Source organism: Notolepis coatsorum, assembly GCF_963971535.1.
Source record: "Notolepis coatsorum genome assembly, chromosome: 16".
Lineage (NCBI taxonomy): Eukaryota > Metazoa > Chordata > Actinopteri > Aulopiformes > Paralepididae > Notolepis > Notolepis coatsorum.
The window spans coordinates 52250845-52271159 of NC_140180.1; the positions used below are offsets into that span (position 1 = coordinate 52250845).

General features: G+C 42.8%; 1 protein-coding gene across 1 annotated transcript in view; it reads right to left on the minus strand.

Annotated features, from left to right (window-relative positions):
- Positions 1 to 824: 824 nt before the first annotated feature.
- The window catches only part of mid2 (midline 2), a 127647-nt gene continuing 108156 nt past the window's right edge, over positions 825 to 20315 (minus strand). The window contains 2 exon segments of the mRNA XM_084332027.1: positions 825 to 4513; positions 5059 to 5266. Coding sequence (XP_084188153.1) covers positions 4096 to 4513; positions 5059 to 5266 — 626 coding nt within the window. The 3' untranslated portion in view covers positions 825 to 4095.

A 20315-nucleotide genomic window follows, 5' to 3' on the forward strand; every position in this document is an offset into this window, starting at 1 on the left:
TGGTGTCATGGACGCCAGGCCATGGAGCTAATGTGATTTGAAAGTGCTGCAAAGCAACGTTCTGAGAGACATTTGTAAATGTACTGTTCAAAAAGCTAAGAAAGGGATTAAGAAAATGGTTTGTATAGCTATTTTTTTAAGATTACAAATGTGAATAATTATTTTTAGTTATTTTCTTTTAGAATACTGTTTTGGAGACTTAATTTTGTTAAGAATATAGGACAGGCATGTATAAGCATTATGCTTCAGTCTGTACCTTTTCAGTCACTGCCAAATCGAAGATTGTTGAATGATTGTGCATATTGTATTGTGTGTGATGACTGAATAAAACTTCTACTACTACTACTACTGAATGCTTTTAAAATAGAGATTCTTATGTAAATGGACTGCATTTTATATAGCGCTTTTATCCAAATCGCTTTACAACTTATGACTCACATCCACTCATTCACTCACACACCGATGGCGGAGGCAACCATCAGGAGTAGTTAGGGGTTAAGTGTCTTGCTCAAGGACACTTCGACACACTGCCGGGAGGTGCCGGAATCAAACCGGGAACCTTTTGATTACCAGACAACTCTACCTCCTGAACCATGTTCTCACTGAAGCTTCTAGCGATCATTTCAGTGCTACTAGTCTTACACATGGCATCTTAAATGACAAAACATTTATTTGGTTATCAATGGGTCCGAAATTATTATCAAAAAGCATATATAGTTTCAGCGTATCCTGTTAAAAGTGGACCATTAACCAACATGAATGTCTTCCCAACTGTCCCAAATCTAGGAAATAAGAAAAAAACACGATCACAACACATTTGGGATCAGACTTTTAATTGGACTTAAGTTCACATAAATAACATTGGTTCATATATTTTTGTAAATTATACAATTTTATATAATATATATTTCCCCCTATGATTTACATTCCTTTCTGGCTAAAGGTATTTCTATAATATCTATTGAAACAGAAGCCTCATGTCGATGGAACACGCTGTTTGTTGTTGTTGTTGTTGTTGTTGTTGTTGTTGTTGTTGTTGTTGTTGTAGTTGTACTGTTTGACAAAGGTCCAAATACCAGAGGAGAGGAGCATGTTTCCCTTGAGTCGTAAAAAGAAAATCCCCCAAGGAACACAATGGAAAAAAGCAAAACAGAGAATCTATTGCGTTTTCTCTAAGGTATTACACTGCACTACAAGGGAGTGTGTAGCTACTGAAAAACCATTCACCGTATATATTTATCACTGTATTGACCTTGTGACACAAACAAAATGAAAAAAAGCACTGCAAACTACCTGATATGCATGGTGCTGAGCGCGCGCGTCTCGTCTCAATATTCACTTTTGATGGACTTTTTATTTTTGCAAAGATTTGCTTGATAAAAAAAAAGGTTGGTAAAAGAAAAAGCCTTCATGAGCTAAAGAAAGAAGGACGAGCAAGGTTCACGTAATCATGCAGTGACCCGGCCAAGCGCGCTTGTACAGATGAGTTGAGCTTGTCGGTTCATATCAGATATCAACACAATCCAGCCTCTAACCCACGCCTTGCCTCTGGGACGGCTGGTTTATGTCTGGAAGGCAGGTAACATTTGCTAATCTGCTTGACAGAATTTTCTTTTATAAAAAAGACAACCTTAGTTCCAATTCTGTTACCTTTGACCAGTGGATGACACCGTCTGTAGATTTGGTCAATCTATTAGTCAATCAATCAATCAATCAATCAAACAAATCAATCAATCAATCAATCAATCAATCAATCAATCAATCAATCAGACACACAAAAAGTCAGAAACAGAAAACAAGCATAAAGTGTTGCATGTCCATGAAGCCACTGTGAAAATGGACAGAGTTGCGATGTAACCAAGATGATACAGCGATCCACGTGTAACTGGGGGATGAGACAATGTTTTAGCTTTTTTCACTTAACCGGAAGAGACCTATAAATCACGGTGATTTATGGAGGTTACAGGTGTGTACTCACTGATATGTAGAGTTAGTAAATTATCACGGGGTATCAGTAGTATGGCAGTATGTTCCCAGTACATGTGAAAACCAACTGGGCTATTTGCAAAAAAACTAGAAACAAAAAGAAATCCATTGTCAACAGTCTCAAGTATTACATGCGATTCCCTACTTGTTCCTGGTACAAAGCTCTCTTTTACCTGCATAATATACTGTGACACACGTTTTGATTGTCAGAATCGGGACCCGCTACCTGAATATAAACCAAAGAGAGAAATCATAACTCACGTGGACCCATCAATTGCAAATAAATAATCAACAATGGTGTCAGACTATATAGCTGTTCCTTGAATAGTGATGGAATGTACACAGAGTGGAAATAAAGGTCAAATTCTGTGGAGAACGAGTGCACAGGTGAGTCGATGAGTTCCATGATGTCAGAACAAGATTTGGTGACACGCCACAAGAGTAGAGATGACTAGAGTTTTACCAAGAGGACCGGTGTGGGATCCTACAGTGTTTCATGCATTATCACGACAAAACCAAAATGAACAAAACATGTGTGTGTGTGTGTGTGTGTGTGTGTGTGTGTGTGTGTGTGTGTGTGTGTGTTTGTGTGCGTGTTAACGAATCACAGAGGAAAACACAGTCATGCCAGGACATTGAGACCAACAGCAAGTTAAAGTGTTGTTATCGTTCCTGAAAGTCAACATTAAAGTGAACTTTTTTTCTTTTTTCTTCTCTTACTTCACCCACTTCATTGTGCTAGAAAGATCACATAGCAACATCATAATCATATCCCTTTTCTATACAAGATACAATTGTTATAAGCTATATCTAAAAGAGCAACCCTGCCAACATTTTTATTCCGTTTTTTTATTTATTATAATATTCAAGAGGGGAGATAGTATCAATCTAAAAAGTGCATCAGGAATACATTGAGATTGGCGATAAAAGCAAACCATCTTATTTATCATAAATAATCACCACTTTTCCCCTGTGTTAATCAATAAACGTCTTATGATACAAGACTAGTAGTCACATGATGCAAGTCAACCTCCTGTGATTTTTGGAAATGTTCAGAATCAATAAAAACACTTCCTTAAAACTCAGAAGGTTGTAGTGGGTAACGTATACCTCACCAATGCATCAAGGAGAGCCAGGGGCTAAATCTAGGAAGAAGAATGAGGAAGACCAGTTTCATTACAGCCAATAAGAATTGCTGGGGACACATGCACAGTGAGAACAGGAGTAGACTTGCAATGCACCCATTGGCACCCAATGGTAGATTTTGCTCACATTTGCTAGCATGGCCGAGGCAGGAAGTTCCGCTCATGGAACAAAGCGGGTTTCGTGAAGGCACTACCATAGGCAACTGTTCCATTTTATCATCTCTGTGACGTGTCAAGTAGAAATCACAAGATCAATGCCTACCACACGATCAGAACATCAGAGAAAAATAGGCCATTCAAATAAGCTTAACCTGGTTAGCCGGCTTTTTAAGCAGTGCTTTGAACTCTCTCATTAAAAGATACCTTCTTCCTTTGCAAGAGTAAATGCTAATTAGACACTTCCTGTGGAATGCATTATGTTAGTAAGATTACTCTCTTGCTCTGTCTTTTCTCTCGTCTTTTGTTGTGTGAGACATCGCAAACTTGCACTGTGCATGTGCAATCCCAGGCCCAATTCTGACTGGCTGTGACAATACTGTACTCTCCTAGCTGTCCTCCTAGGGTCAAATTAGGAAGCAAAAAAAAGAAACAGGAAGACCCCAATGGGTTGAGAAACCGGAAGATGTCCAGGCCTGTCCAACTGAAGACCAAAGCCATCTTCCTCGGTGACAACAGGTCATAATGATGCATTTTGGACCAACTGAATAATCTATGGACCCTCTTCATCACAGTAAGCCATTAAGTCATGGATTCTCAAAGCAACGGGTGGCAAGCTACTAAGATCCACTCTTCCCTGACCTGTATACATATTCCCAACACTTTCCAAATCCATATGAAACAAGTCCACACTTAACGTGGAGGGTTTAGCAGAACTCAGTCTCACTGACAGTGTGTCTCCCAGTTCCCAGTCGATGTCAAGCTGCTAGGATATGGGCCTTGGCAGGGCCAATCCGATAGGCCTTCCTCAGTGGCAGGTCTTCATCCCGGACACGTAGGGCGACTCCTGGCGACACAGGCCGACCTGCATCAGATGCTCCTGCTGATCCGGGCCGCAGTCGACAAAGTCCGGGACGGGCAGCCCCGACAGGATCATGACGGACTTGTTCCAGATCATGAAGGTGGGTGCCACTGGCAGAAGGAAGGAGATGTCGAAGGTGTGCAGGTGCTGGGAGTTCATGGCGTCATAGAACGACAGGGTGTTGTTGTCGTAGTCGAGCAGGACGCCCAGCCTCCTCAGCTGCAGACTGGCCTCCACCAGCATCTCCTTGCCATTGTGACGCACCACAAAGTTGTTGTTGCAGCGAGAGAACACCCACGAGGACGAGTTCTTGCCGCTCCACTCGTTCTTGGGGGCAGACTTGTAAGCCACACCGACCGCGTACCTGCGGGACAAGACGGGTTCAGAATATCAATGTGCTGAAAGTGCTAGGGCCGGCCGCCATCAGTTGATCCATTCATCGGTTGGTTTGCTCTTAGCCAATATGTCTCAATATCAATCAATAAAGGAAATCAATAAAGGAATATCTTAATATCATGACTCTAGTATCATGATAATATGGTATCACGGTGGCCTCTGGTGAATCCCACCCCTAATGTCACGTCCACGGACTATACCTTTCCATTCTCAAGCAGCGTCAGAGAAACAGAAGATAATACTATGAGGCAGAACACAAGGCTGCTGCCATATGGGCCTTTGCAGCATGAAAATACCCACTTTAAGAGCCAAATGATATGAAACCAACTGAATTAGGCTGCGTGTGAGAGCACACACATCTGGTGTGACTGTGAATGTGAATGTATATGTATGTATGCTCCTTCAACTGAGATATTCCGGCATTATCGGTACATGGCTGTGTGTGTGTGTGTGTGTGTGTGTGTGTGTGTGTGTGTGTGTGTGTGTGTGTGTGTGTGTGTGTGTGTGTCTCACCATGTGGAAGCTCCAAGCAGCACCTCCCAGTAGTGGCAGCCGCTGTCGATGAAGACGTTCCCAGCAGCGCCGTAGGACCCAGTGCTGCTGAAGCGCTCTGGGGTGTGGCTCTTCTTCAGCGAGCTCTCGTCCTTCTCCATCGTCAGACAGTCGTTGGACAGACGCAGCTTCTTGTGGGCTGTCTTGGGGTCCAGCTTGAAGGGCTGGCCTGAGGAGGGGTAACCAGAGGGAGAGTTGGAGTTTTAACAGAGAGATTTCATAGTGGGTTGAGGTGGTTGCTGGTGCATATTTCCTTAAGAGAAGAAGGAATGCGAAGAAGATGAAGGAGGGGAAGAAGGTAAGGAAAAAGGAGAAGAAGAATAATTAGAGGAAGAAGGAGACGAATAATAAGGAGAGGGAGGAGAAGAATGAGAGGAAGGAGAAGAAGGAGAAGAAGAGGAAGAAGAAGAAGAAGAATGAGAAAGAGAGGAAGAAGGAGAAGAAGAGGACGGAGAAGGAAAATAGTGAGCAGAAGAGAAGAAGAGGATATAAAAGTGTGAAAGTGTGTAGAGAGGTGCTTACAGAGAAGAGAAGAGAGAGAAGAAGCACAGGACTGAGCCTGTAAACTTCAACGCCTCCTGAAGCCTTTAGTGTAACACTGGTGGAAGCCACCTGGCATGCTCCTCTGGCCCTTCCACCACAAAGACTAGTGAAGGTGTAACACTGGAGGAAGCAGCCTCCCACCACAGAGACTAGAGAAGGTGTAACACTGGAGGAAGCAGCCTCCCACCACAAAAAACTAGAGAAGGTGTAACACTGGAGGAAGCAGCCTCCCACCACAGAGACTAGAGAAGGTGTAACACTGGAGGAAGCAGCCTCCCACCACAGAGACTAGAGAAGGTGTAACACTGGAGGAAGCAGCCTCCCACCACAAAGACTAGAGAAGGTGTAACACTGGAGGAAGCAGCCTCCCACCACAAAGACTAGTGAAGGTGTAACACGGGAGGAAGCAGCCTCCCACCACAGAGACTAGAGAAGGTGTAACACTGGAGGAAGCAGCCTCCCACCACAGAGACTAGAGAAGGTGTAACACTGGAGGAAGCGGCCTCCCACCACAGAGACTAGAGAAGGTGTAACACTGGAGGAAGCAGCCTCCCACCACAGAGACTGGAGAAGGTGTAACACTGGAGGAAGCAGCCTCCCACCATAGAGACTAGTGAAGGTGTAACACTGGAGGAAGCAGCCTCCCACCACAGAGACTAGAGAAGGTGTAACACTGGAGGAAGCAGCCTCCCACCACAGAGACTAGAGAAGGTGTAACACTGGAGGAAGCAGCCTCCCACCACAGAGACTAGTGAAGGTGTAACACTGGAGGAAGCAGCCTCCCACCACAGAGACTAGAGAAGATGTAACACTGGAGGAAGCAGCATCCCACCACAGAGACTAGTGAAGGTGTAACACTGGAGGAAGCAGCCTCCCACCACAGAGACTAGAGAAGATGTAACACTGGAGGAAGCAGCCTCCCACCACAGATACTAGAGAAGGTGTAACACTGGAGGAAGCAGCCTCCCACCACAGAGACTAGAGGAGGTGTAACACTGGAGGAAGCAGCCTCCCACCACAGAGACTAGAGAAGGTGTAACACTGGAGGAAGCAGCCTCCCACCACAGAGACTAGAGAAGGTGTAACACTGGAGGAAGCAGCCTCCCACCACAGAGACTAGAGAAGGTGTAACACTGGAGGAAGCAGCCTCCCACCACAGAGACTAGAGAAGGTGTAACACTGGAGGAAGCCACCCGGCACTCTCCTCTGTGCCTCCCACCATAGAGACTTGGGAATTAGTTGAAGCAGATGACCCTCCCTTCCCCTGCAGTTGTTTGGCTCTTCCGCAGAAAATACTACTATTCCGTTTCAATGATTCCATTTGTAATTACACCAGCAATTTGCATGTAATGGGCAGAACATTGGGAATGTAAAAATAAGTGACTGACAGATAAAAGAGAAGAGCGGGAAAGATGATACAATGAGGCTAGTTGAGGTGCAGAAAACGCGTGCACTTCTACATGTGATACAGTATAATATCCCATATAGAGTAGGTGTAATACTGTATGTGTAATACTGCACAATATCACAGATATAGTAAGTGTGTTTGTATTGGAGTGAGTGAAAGAGAGAGAGAGGGAGGGGAGAGAGATACAGAATAATAGACTCACGGTAATGTGTATGTGTGTGATACAGTATATTATCACAGTCACAGTATGCGCACTGTATGAGAGTGTATGTATGTGTGATCACAGTTCCAGGATGTGTGTGAATGTGCGCGTAGGCTGCGTTCCCTTCAGACCTGACACCTCTCATCTCATCTGCAGCCACGTGTGTGAGCCTCGCATGGCTTAATGAGACACAATGAGAACCTCAACTCCTCCTCTTCCATCACCAACCCTCTCTTTCCCTCTCATCCCTCATCCTACATTCTCTCTCCCAGCCTCTTTAACATAAATCCCCCTCCTCCCTCTCTCTCTCTCTCTCTCTCTCTCTCTCTCTCTCTCTCTCTCTCTCTCTCTCTATAATAAACCACCGCCCCTCCCTCTCTCTCTCTCCCCTCTCTCTCAATAATCCGCCTGGTGAGTGCGTGTTACTGCGCGTGGCTATAAGACGACGGAGCCAGTGTGCGCTGCTCTCTTCTTTGAACTGCTTATCGCTGCCAGCGCAGCCCCGTCTCCAAACACTGGCTCTCTGTCATGCCTTTCCAGAAGGACGGCTCCTGACAGCAGGGGCCGGGGGCCTGGGACCCGGGAATAGGAGACACACGTGACGCGGCGGTTGAGGACAAACACGCATGCACATGCACGCAGAGAATACAAGCGCATGGAGCGACATCGACACTGTGGAGCACAACTGCCCACATGGAGAGGGTTCTGTAGGAGAACCAGGCTGGTATGTCATGGTGTAGGAGAACCAGGCTGATATGTCATGGTGGTGTAGGAGAACCAGGCTGGTATGTCATGGTGTAGGAGAACCAGGCTGGTATGTCATGGTGTAGGAGAACCAGGCTGGTATGTCATGGTGTAGGAGAACCAGGCTGGTATGTCATGGTGGTGTAGGAGAACCAGGCTGGTATGTCATGGTGTAGGAGAACCAGGCTGGTATGTCATGGTGTAGGAGAACCAGGCTGGTATGTCATGGTGTAGGAGAACCAGGCTGGTATGTCATGGTGTAGGAGAAGAATACTCTGTCAGGGAAGAGGTCAAGGTCTGACCTCTGATCAAAGACACAAATTACATTGTAAAGTAATCTGAATATACCTGCATAACCCCCTCTATATACTTACTTATACACCTGCATATAACCCATAGCTCTGTATGATAGCATGTACAAATGCTGTATATACCATATATATATATTTATTATCACCACATATACATCTATCCACACCTGTCTGTATTTACCTGCACATAGTCATTTTACATATCTGTAAATACTATATCTGTACATATCCTACTCTTATTAGTTACGCTGCTGGCCAGTATGGCAACTTCCATACTGTTTTTACACCACTGTACATATTATATTATTACTTTGGATAAAAGCATCAGCTAAATGACTAAATGTAAATGTATACTACAACTCTGTACATACATCTGATTAGCACTACTGTTTACCCAGTTTAATCACCTGTACATTGTATATTTGCTGCTACATTTGCACTCAGGTTGGATGCCAAACTTATTTCCGTTGTACTGTATAAATCTAATCTAATCTAATATTATACTATAATAATTTAATAATATAATAAAATTATATGTTTTTTTGATAATATTTCCAGAATTTCCCCAAGGGGATCGATGAAGAAATATCTTATCTTAACCTTATCTTATAATAATAATATCAAATATTTGGCCTTGAGTGCACAGTAAATCCAGTGTCAAATTAACACTATTCTCGAGTGTATTTGTTCCCAACTACAATTAGTGTTCAATTTACTCTTGCTCTTGTGTAAGAGTTTTAGCAAGCTTATAGCGAGTGTTACGTTTTTACAAGATTTACTGTACTGTGCGAGTGTCATGCCTCGATGTTATAGTATATGGGAATTACAAGTCATTCAACATAAGCTTGGCCTTAAAGAGTGCATTTTTGCACATGGTGTATTATATATGTCAGGAGGACAAATAGAATGGACAGTGTATGGTAAAGAAATAAATATGTCATACAAAATAGCAGTGAGATAGTGGAATGATTACAGGAATAATGTTGGAGCCTTTAAATGGATGCTGGCACATGCTGCCACGTGTTTATTTATACACATGAACATGGACACACACACACACACACACACACACACACACACACACACACACACACACACACAAAGTCCTCCCAATCAAAGGTGTGATAACAGAAAACCTGGGTGTTGCGTGTCATCTCGTTAGTGAGGATTTTGTCACACACACATGCGCACTTACAAAAAAAAAAAAAACACACACACGCACACACACACACAAACAAACAAACAAACAAACACACGCACACAGGTGTTCCTATCCTACCCAGCAGCTCTCTTTCGCAGGCTAAATTCCAACCAAAATAAGACAGGATAAAGGAATAATTGATCCCGCTGATGGGCTTCCTCAGCAGCACTAGGTAGGATTAGGCAGCCTCTCTCCTGCTATGATACTCTGGTAATTAACAGGCTGCTTGCTCCAGTCTGCCGAGGTGATAACCGCTATATATTAGCCTGCCCGCGAGAGTTCTGCATTGGTAATGACATCGGAGCGGCTGGAATGGGAAATAAAATAAACAGTATTGACCTCTCGTGCGTCATTTTGACGAGCACTCTGTCCCCCCCCCCCCCCCCCCCACCTGTGGCGACAATGAGCGGTGTTTTCCTTCCCCGTTTACCAGTTATTCTTTCCCTGATACTCCATGTGGGGTTAATAATGGGGAAATTGTGTTTTGCCAAAAGGATTTTACGTTTTGTTAACATTCCAATTTTTTTAAAGCCGAATTGCTAACCCTAAATGACCGGATGTTGCAGAGAACGCACGGACGCGGGTGATTTGAACTGCAGCTTTGAAAGCCAAAATCCCCTGTCTGTATATTAGAAGGCCTTGTTCACAGGATCACAGCCTGCATGAACACAGACAAAGGCCAGGTGAGATCTAGCCATTCATAATAGTCCATTCGTTTTCCTACAGCTGCAGCAAAGACTGAAGAGATGGGAGCAGCTGGAGTGTTCTCTTTAGGGGGGAGATATCAAGGATACAAGAAAGAGAAAGGTTTTGTGGAGGTAGAGGCACTTGTATAAAAGTGATTTCATTCAGAGTGTGTTCTGCAGGGCCTGAACAGTTAAATGGGCATTTGATCTCGCGCACATCGAACAACTCTAAACAGTTTTGTACACATTTATTTCGTTTAGACAGTTATTGAGAGTAAATTAGTTTGAATATGGCCACCAGTGATGTCATCGGGGACATTGAATCCTTGCGTTGTGTTTAATTACACCTCAATGGAATTATACGGTTGCAGTCCCTATACGACAACGTATTGATATTCTTTCGTTTACATAATTTACATTTCAGCCAATTCCTTTTTTTTCTTTTCCTCTGGGATTGCATTTTAGCTGAGGGATATCTTAGGATTTGAAAAGAATGATAAAAAAAAGTATAAGTTTTACTGCATAACTGAACAATTACTGAAGTTGATATTACATCATCAAAGATGCACAGTGCTCCCCCCTCTCTCTCTCAACACAATTACTATCTACCCTAACCCTAGTATTAACTAACCATAACCCTAGTGTTAAATAACCCTAACCCTAGTATTAATTAACCCTAATAACTAACCCTAATCCAGGTATTAACTAACCCTAATCCAGGTATTAACTAACCCTAATCCAAGTATTAACCTACCCTAATCCTAGTATTAAGCAACCCTAATCCTAGTACCCTGATCCTCATTCCTTTCGTTGGATGCTGACTGCACACAGCCACTGAGCAGATGTAGCCTATGTTCACTCTGGGTTTCCAGGTTGTGCAGGTATAATTAAGCACTATGAGTGAAGGGGTATCTCAATCTAATCTGGCAACACATCCCCATACAAAGCCAAATTTAATGAATGTACTATACAATTAAATTAGAAACTGTTTTGGAAAATGGGAGATTATATACAGTATGTGGACACAAACAATTATGTGATTGAAATGGACTAATATACGTTTTCCAATTCACTGTCACTAATTAATTATACCCCACTGTCTCTAGGCTACTGTCACATGAATTATGCATGCAAGGTATTTGTTCAGTATCACAACATTATTTGGTTATTTTGAACAATACCAGCAGCAAAAATAATAACGTTATGGTAATAGAAAATCACATATTTGGAAATATAGGGGAAATGTTAACAAAAACAATTACATGCACGACTTCTCTGGTATTTTCCTGCTTTTGCTTTTGCTTGGGTTTGCTTTCACACCTCAAATGAACCGCTCCAGGGTTCATTTGGAAGCAGACACACGCACGTGCACACACACACGCACGCACGCACGCACGCACACACACACACACACACACACACACACACACACACACACACACACACACACACACACACACACACACACACACACACACACACACACACACACACACACACACACACACACACACACACACACACACACACACGCTCTCATAAACAATGTGGATGCCCAGAATAGTTGACAATAAACAATGTGGATGCCCATGGTGTACAAGCTATATCTGATGGTGTCTAAACTGGTCCCATGGTATACAACATATATCTGATTCAAGATTCAAGAGTTTTATTCATCACATACATACCAGGGCATACAGTGAAATGCGGTTGGCCATGCCCGCTTCGATTGTGCAATAAAACAATAGTAACTAGAATAGATATGGTAAATAGATATGTTAATAAATTGCTTAAAGGCACTGGATCCTATGTACATTCCTATACAATGTGCAGTTTTTCTTCTATGTCCCTATGCTATTTAAAACAACAGTCTCCCTTGCACCCCCCCCCCCCCCCCCCCACGCACACACAACATTAAGGGATAGTGCAATTATCTTTTACACCCCCCTGTTTATGTTAATGTTATTTATGCCTTACTCCTGTTTTTATATTTAATACTGTGTTTATGACTGTGTTTTTATATTTTTACTAGCACCTATAGCATTTAAAATTTCGTTGTAACAACTGTAACAATGACAATAAAGATCTATTCTATTCTATTCTATTCTATACTTGCTGTTACTAACTATACTATGCAACAATCACAACAAGTTATTTTCTTAAAGTGTCCTTTTCCTTCCTTTAAAGTGTCCTTTTCTTGTGTGTTTAAAGTGACCTGTGGTGCGTTTGTGTGTGTGAGTGCAGAATGTTGTGTTGTGTGTTTGTATGTGTGTGTGCATGTGTGCTTGTGTGTGGAGAGATCAGTGTTCACTGTGCTGATGGCCTGGGGGAAGAAGCTGAGCCTGACGCTTGTATCCTTCCGGCAAGCAACAAGCCCTTACGCGTTGCTCTGATTGGCCACTGACCCCACGTGACCCTACGCTATTACGCCCCCCTTATCGTCGCCAGTTATCTGACGCTCTACAGCTCTTTCCGTGACTTCCTCGCAGAACAGCTGTTTCCGTATTTATAATATTGGAAACGCCACGCTGTGAAGCACCTCTGTATTAAATGCCGACTCATCAATCAATCAATAACAACATTAACGAGACTCTCGTTGTGTCTATTCTGCTAACGCTAACGTTACCTCTCATTGTGTCTATTCTACAAGCTTTAACGTTACCTAGGCTCTCGTGTCTATCTGCTAACGTTAACGTTAGCATTAGGCTAACGCCAAGCTGTAACGTTACCAGTCTCGCGTCTATCTGCTAACGTTAGCATTAGGTAATAACCGGTTTAAAATGGATGGTGACACTGATTACCTCACGTTGTGTCTATTCTACTAGCATTAACGTTACTAGTACAAACAATCAAACCAAAACATTGACATCTAACTTATCTTTAGATATTTACTCAACCTCTAATGTCTAACTATGAATGAACACAACACTCTAACTTAACATCTTTAGCTAATAAAGTACTCAACCTCTACTGTCTTTAACTATGAATGAACACAACACTCTAACTCACCATCTTTAGATAATAAAGTACTCAACCTCTACTGTCTTTAACTATGAACAAACACAACACTCTAACTTACCATCTTTAGATAATAAAGTACTCAACCTCTACTGTCTTTAACTATGAACAAACACAACACTCTAACTTACCATCTTTAGATAATAAAGTACTCAACCTCTACTTGTACAGCAATTTCTGAAGGAAAGAATATGATATTCTAAATGTCCACCATAAACATCACTCAGCTCTGCAGAACAGTCCCTGTGTCTCTTACTGAGGCTGCAGCTCCTGCTGGCATTCTGCTGGGAGAACATTCCTTTAACCCTTTCACTACCAAAGGGTTGACCCTTTCACTGCGACAATACAGGTTAACCCTTTCACTACCAAGTGGTTAACCCTTTCACTGTGACAATCCAGGTTAACCCTTTCACTGCCACACAACAAAGGTGTTAACCCTTTCATAACCACACTAGACGGTTGCCACACAACAAAGGTGTTAACCCTTTCATAACCACATTAGACGGTTAACCCTTTCACTAAACCGTCTGTAGTGTGGTAGTGAAAGGTTAACCTCCTGTAGTGTGGTAGTGAAAGATAAGATAAGATAAGATATTCCTTTATTGTTCATAGTTAAAGACAGTAGAGGTTGAGTACTTTATTATCTAAAGATGTTAAGTTAGAGTGTTGTGTTCATTCATAGTTAGACATTAGAGGTTGAGTAAATATCTAAAGATAAGTTAGATGTCAATGTTTTGGTTTGATTGTTTGTACTAGTAACGTTAATGCTAGTAGAATAGACAGATATAATTACAGCTTGGCGTTAGCCTAATGCTAACGTTAGTAGATAGACATGAGAGCCTAGGTAACATTAAAGCGTGTAGAATAGACACAATGAGAGGTAACGTTAGCGTTAGCAGAATAGACACAACGAGAGTCTCGTTGTCTGCGTTTCCAATATTATAAATACGGAAACAGCTGTTCTGCGAGGAAGTCACGGAAAGAGCTGTAGAGCGTCAGATAACTGGCGGCGACAAGGGGGGCGTAATAGCGTAGGGTCACGTGGGGTCAGTGGCCAATCAGAGCAACGCGGAAGGGCTTGTTGCTTGCCGGAAGGATACAAGCGAGCCTGACGCACGAATCCCACCAGGCGCGGGTGCAAGGCGTGAGGCAGGCGGGCGATCAGCGCTTCACTTTCGCTCCACTTTCGCTCCCATGTTAACGGGTGTCGCTGTTCACACCTGCCACACGCGGGCAGGAAGCGAATTTAATCGCTTTGGTTGTATTCAGAGGCGTGCGCCACACGCATTTTCACAGAAATACACTCAATATCTGCATTATTACCACACATATAGATGTTGTTCAACCAGCTAATGTGTCTGTATCTTTCCCAATACAAATAAACCATACTATACTTTTTCAGGAGTAGTCACACTTATTTCATCATTCTAAAATGTATTCTAACATTCTAATTAATTATATAATAACTGGTTATACATGCAAAATGGACAATAGAACACTGGAACGGAAATCTTTAAAAAGGGACTGACTTCGCATAGACTAGGCATTTACAGCTGTTCCAATGTAAATGTGCCTTCCTCTGTGCACTTTTGCCCGCTCTGAAGTCGGACTCGTGTGGATGGCCATGCACGCTGTTCTCGCACGAAACCCGCGAGTGCAGGGCTGTACAGTGCGATGATATCGTCGCGAATTGCCCCTTTAATTGGCCGTTGCGATTGGTAAATATTATCTGGGGGCGGGCTTGCGAGTAGTGATTTCAAGCCTTGGATTCGCATTTCACTCCTAAATTATCCAAGGCGTGTGATGACGCGATGACGTCACTCACGCGAGCTGAGCAGTGAGCACTCAGCAGGTATGATCAGCGAGCTGCGGCGTCTGCTCCTCCTCCAGCGTTCTCGCACCCGTGGCTGTTGTAAACACTGGGACCTCGGTGAGCCTGCCAGCCGGCTAGCTACTGATAGCTATCAACAAATGCTCCAGTAAGTCTAGTAGTGCATGATAGCTTGCGTTAGCTTACTGTTCAAAACGAAACGTCCCATTAAACTAAATAGTTCAGATAGCTCCGTCCTGATATCAATGTCTTATAACACTGAGTTGATGCGTATTCGAGCTGAGGGCACGCTGAATATAGTCAATAGGGACCAGCTGCAGCGCCGGAGAATCCTGGCCGTAGCTGGAGGCTACAGTATAGGGCCCAGCTGCAGCTCCGGAGAATCCTGGCCGTAGCTGGAGGCTACTCAGTACACACAGACAGTGGAGCTGGTTGCATATAGCGAGCATTTAGACTTGTTGCGTGGTGGCGATGTCTCGCAGATAATACAACTACAAGTATGATTATATAATATATATATTTTATTAAAAAAAAATTATATAAAATAATTTTTTTTCTTTTTTTTTTAAATAAAAAACAATTGATATAAATAATGGTAAAATTGTTATTAAAAAATGTGCCCCTAAAAAATATTTTTTGACCCTAAATTTCTCATTTAGGGGCAAGTGTGCCCCTAGTGAAAAAGCTTAGCGTACAGCCCTGGAGTGCTTGCGTCCGCGCCTGGTGTGATTCGTGCATTAGTCTCTCTGTTCTTGTTGCGTGTATACAGAGGTGCTTGCCTGACCGCAGCAGCTTGAACAGGCTGTTATTGGGGTGGTGAGGGTCCTTCATTATTCTACAGGCTCTGGATTTGCACCTCCTATTGTATAAGTCCTGTAGGGGTGGTAGTACAATACCCGTAGTACGCTCTGCTGAGCGCACCACTCTCTGTAGGGCCTTCCTATCCTGATGGTGTATAAACTGGTCCCATGGTATACAACCTATATCTGATGGTGTATAAACTGGTCCCATGGTGTACAACATATATCTGATGGTGTATAAACGGGTCCCATGGTGTACAACCTATATCTGATGGTGTATATAAACTGGTCCCATGGAGTACAACCTATATCTGATGGTGTATAAACTGGTCCCATGGTGTACAACCTATATCTGATGGTGTATATAAACTGGTCCCATGGAGTACAACCTATATCTGATGGTGTATAAACTGGTCCCATGGTGTACAACATATATCTGATGGTGTATAAACGGGTCCCATGGTGTACAACCTATATCTGATGGTGTATATAAACTGGTCCCATGGAGTACAACCTATATCTGATGGTGTATAAACTGGTCCCATGGTGTACAACCTATATCTGATGGTGTATAAACTGCACTGGGGGAGTTCTGTGGCCTCTACAGTAGGTCTCTTTTACGAATCCTTTCCTCTCCTTTAATGTGTATACTTTTGAAGAATGAATCCATTACGCAGAGAGACAGAGAGACTATTAGATTATGTCAACACAGAACATTTGAATAGAGGCCGTCTAGACGCTTCCCATTCTGAATCGACATTTTAATATGTTTGAACAAAGCCCTGCTCAGATACAGCCATAATTACATTTCACGCTTACATACCACTAACCTTATGGTGCTTTGAGAGAAAGGATACATATGGTGACTATTTCGTCAGCCTGACAACGTGGGTTGGATCCTTAATGGATATATAAAGCATCCGGTTTGCATTGAATAAATAACCTAGAAATGGCCCAACAATGTAGGCCTACTGTAGTAGTAGTATAGTAATACAATATACATTTATATGGTATGACAACTATGTTGTGGAGTCTTTCTACACTGTCCCATTATTACTTATCCCATCATTATGGTACATTACAGTAATCCATAATTACCTCTTAATTACATGAACACCTACAGAATGTCACCATGTGCTGATGAATGGTGTAAGAGATGACGACTTTCTACTAATCCGATAAACACAGAGGTCATGGAGTTCAGAGAAGCCAGGTAGGAAAATAAGTAAATTTGTATTCTACTTTGGCAATAAATAAATAAAAACACGAGTTCACAAATGATGTATAAATACCTTGGCCTGTACCTTGACGAACATGTGTCAGTCAATCAGTTCTGGGAAGTATTAGAGGGAAAACTAAGACACTGAGAAACCAATCTGGTGTTTGTCCTGGGGTTGTGTGTGTGTGTGTGTGTGTGATCTCAATGACCTCTGCAACCAGACTGGAGTTCAGCTGAAATGGACAAGACCCACCAACACACAGACTGAAGTCCCTGTCTCTGATGAACTTATCACAGACCCCTGTGTGGTTGTGAAGGCCAACATCACAACACCGCAGGAAGAGACTGTCGAACTGCACAGAGACTCTGCAAGGAGGGTTCTGCTTAGCATGAAGCAGTCTGAGATCAGGCAGCACTGGTGTGGACTCAGACTACAGGGAAAGCTAGCTTGTTTGGAGTTTGCTGACCACTCAGTCTCACACTCAGTGTATAAGAACGCCGCTGTTGGTGAGGATGTTTTAAAATTTACCATCAAAGCAAGACTGCAGGTATTACCCACTCAATACAATCTGTCCACTTGGTATCCTCAAACTCACAGTCCATTCTGTTTAAACCATCAGGATTCACAACACCTAGAATCCATTGCACACATAACAAACGGATGTAATGCATACAAACACCTGTACATCGCTCGTCATGACCGTATTGTGGACATTGTGTCTGATGTGGTACGGAACATATCACCATCTAGTGCAGCAATGTACAAACATGCCAGAGTGAAACCAGAGTGGTTTGGCCTTACCAACGATGTTTTTGCTAACATACCAAATACACCGGACGTTGTTTTTGTTGACACCAGCCACGGAGAGGTGCTGGTCATAGAAGTAGGCTGTACCTTTGATCTGTACATGGACCAGGCCTTCCGGGACAAGTATATCAAATACCAACCACTGCTCAGTGTGATGGCTGACCTTGGGTATAGGTGTAGATATAGTGTACTTGTGTTCGGAAGTCTTGGCCATGTACACAAATGCACCATGACCGGTCTGAGAATTGCTGCAATGTCTAAAAGAAAAGCCAAACAAATAGCCAAATATTGCTCTGTCTCAGCTATTATTGGCAGCTTAGCCACGTGGAGAAGGAGGTGCTATGTGTACCCTTAAGTGTGCAGTGCTGCTTGGCCCCGATACATTTTATATAATATAATTTGTGGAACCAAATAAAGTATTAAAATGTGTGTGTGTGTGTGTGTGTGTGTGTGTGTGTGTGTGTGTGTGTGTGTGTGTGTGTGTGTGTGTGTGTGTGTGTGTGTGTGTGTGTGTGGGGGGGGGGGGGGGGGGGGGGGGGGGGGGGGGGGGGGGTTAGGCAACTAACTAACTAACTAAAAGTACAAGTGTTCATAATAGGGAGATTTCTGGGAATCCCAGCATTCTTTCTAGGAGTCCACAAATATGATCCCATAACTGCTATCGATGGTGGCATGGGGTGGGAAACCATGTGAGGTCAGGTGGAGGGCCATTATAGTGAACTTATGTTGACAAAAGTGATAAAATCTTTGGTTGGGATCTCTCAACTGGAGTTGAATGGGCGTCAGAAATGCTTCTTCAGGAGCACAGGCTTGAGCATCTCTACATCTACAGACAGAAGGTGGCTGTGGGGAGGTTCAGCCAACTTGAAGTATGATGAAGTATTACATTTATATTTAGTCATTTAGCTGATGCTTTATCCACAGCGACTTTGTGTACAACAAGCATCAGGGGTTTACCTCTGGCGGCTAAGGGTACTGTAAGTGGTATTGTTCATCTAGCAGTGTTGAACTTGAGTGCATAGTAGACATATTAGCATATTAGGTAGTAGTATAGCATGGTAGCATAGTACATAATAATAAAAGACAGTAATAAGGTTAGTTAAAGGAACCAGAGTCAGACAAGAAGATAGTGGGGTGTAACGGTACACAAAAACCACGGTTCGGTACGTACCTCGGTTTTGAAGTCACAGTTCGGTACGGGTTTTCGGTATAGTGGTGTAAAGTTTGGCTTTCCATGTTCCACTCAGGGGTGATGTAGTGTGCAGTAACTAATTGTAATGTACTTATAGGGCTGTCAACGAATATTCTATATTGAAATTAATAATCGACTTGTTAAAAATAAAAATAAAAATAAATGATATTAGATTGTGAAAAAAACAGCCCCTGGTGGGCGGTCGTTAGTGGTTAACATATACCGTTGTATTTGTTCGGTACACAGCCATACTGATATGTGTACCTTTACACCCATATAAGATACAGTAGATACCAATCTACAAGCTAGCCTAGCTTAGCATAAATTAATGGAACTGGATATGGACACAGAAAGGAAATTATTATCTATCTTCTTGTCTGACACCGGAGAAGATGTTAAGTTGTACCATAATGTTGGTGTGTTCAAGTTCAAGTTTCAAGTTTCTTTATTAGTTGTCATACAGAAGTACAGAATACTTTTATACAAAATGCTTCTTTCTGTTTCGCTCCAGAGACTGTGCTAGGCAAAAATAGATAAGTATAAAATAAGTATAGCAAGTATAAAATAGAAGTCAAGTATGTAGACAAAAATGTTCAGTATATACATATATACAATGCTCAATGTAGAGTAGAAGTAGCTGAGTTACCATACAATACTATACAGTGCAAAGCAGACGTGGGATGAGGTACAATTTGGGTACAATTAACAGTAAGGTGTAATGAGGTATGGGTTGTAATGCAAATTCTTTACCAATCAATATAAAGTGTGCTTAGGTGTTCTAAAGTGGTTAAAGTTGGTGCTGCAGTGAGTTGTATGTTTAAAGTGAGTGTGTGCGTGTGGATGTGTGTGCTGTGAGTGCATTTGATGGTTGTTACATAGTGTTATTGTTCGTTGAGCATCCTGATGTCCTGGGGATAGAAGCTTCTTCTGAGTGTCTCTGTGCTTGCCATGAGACTCCGGTATCGCTTGCCTGACCGCAGCAGTTCAAAGAGGCAGTTGTTTGGGTGGCTCAAGTCTTTGATAATTCTCTTAGCCTTGCCCATGCACCGCTTGTTGTAAATGCCCTGGAGAGTGGGAAGCCCCCCTCCAATTGTGCGTTCGGCTGAACGGGCCACTCTCTGTAGTCTGCTACGGTCTTGTGCGGTGCTATTCCCAAACCAGGAGGTTATATTGCCAGTCAGGATGGTCTCTATTGTGCATGAGTAGAAGTTCTTAAGGATCTTCTGACTGACTTGGAACTTCCGTAGGCGCCTGA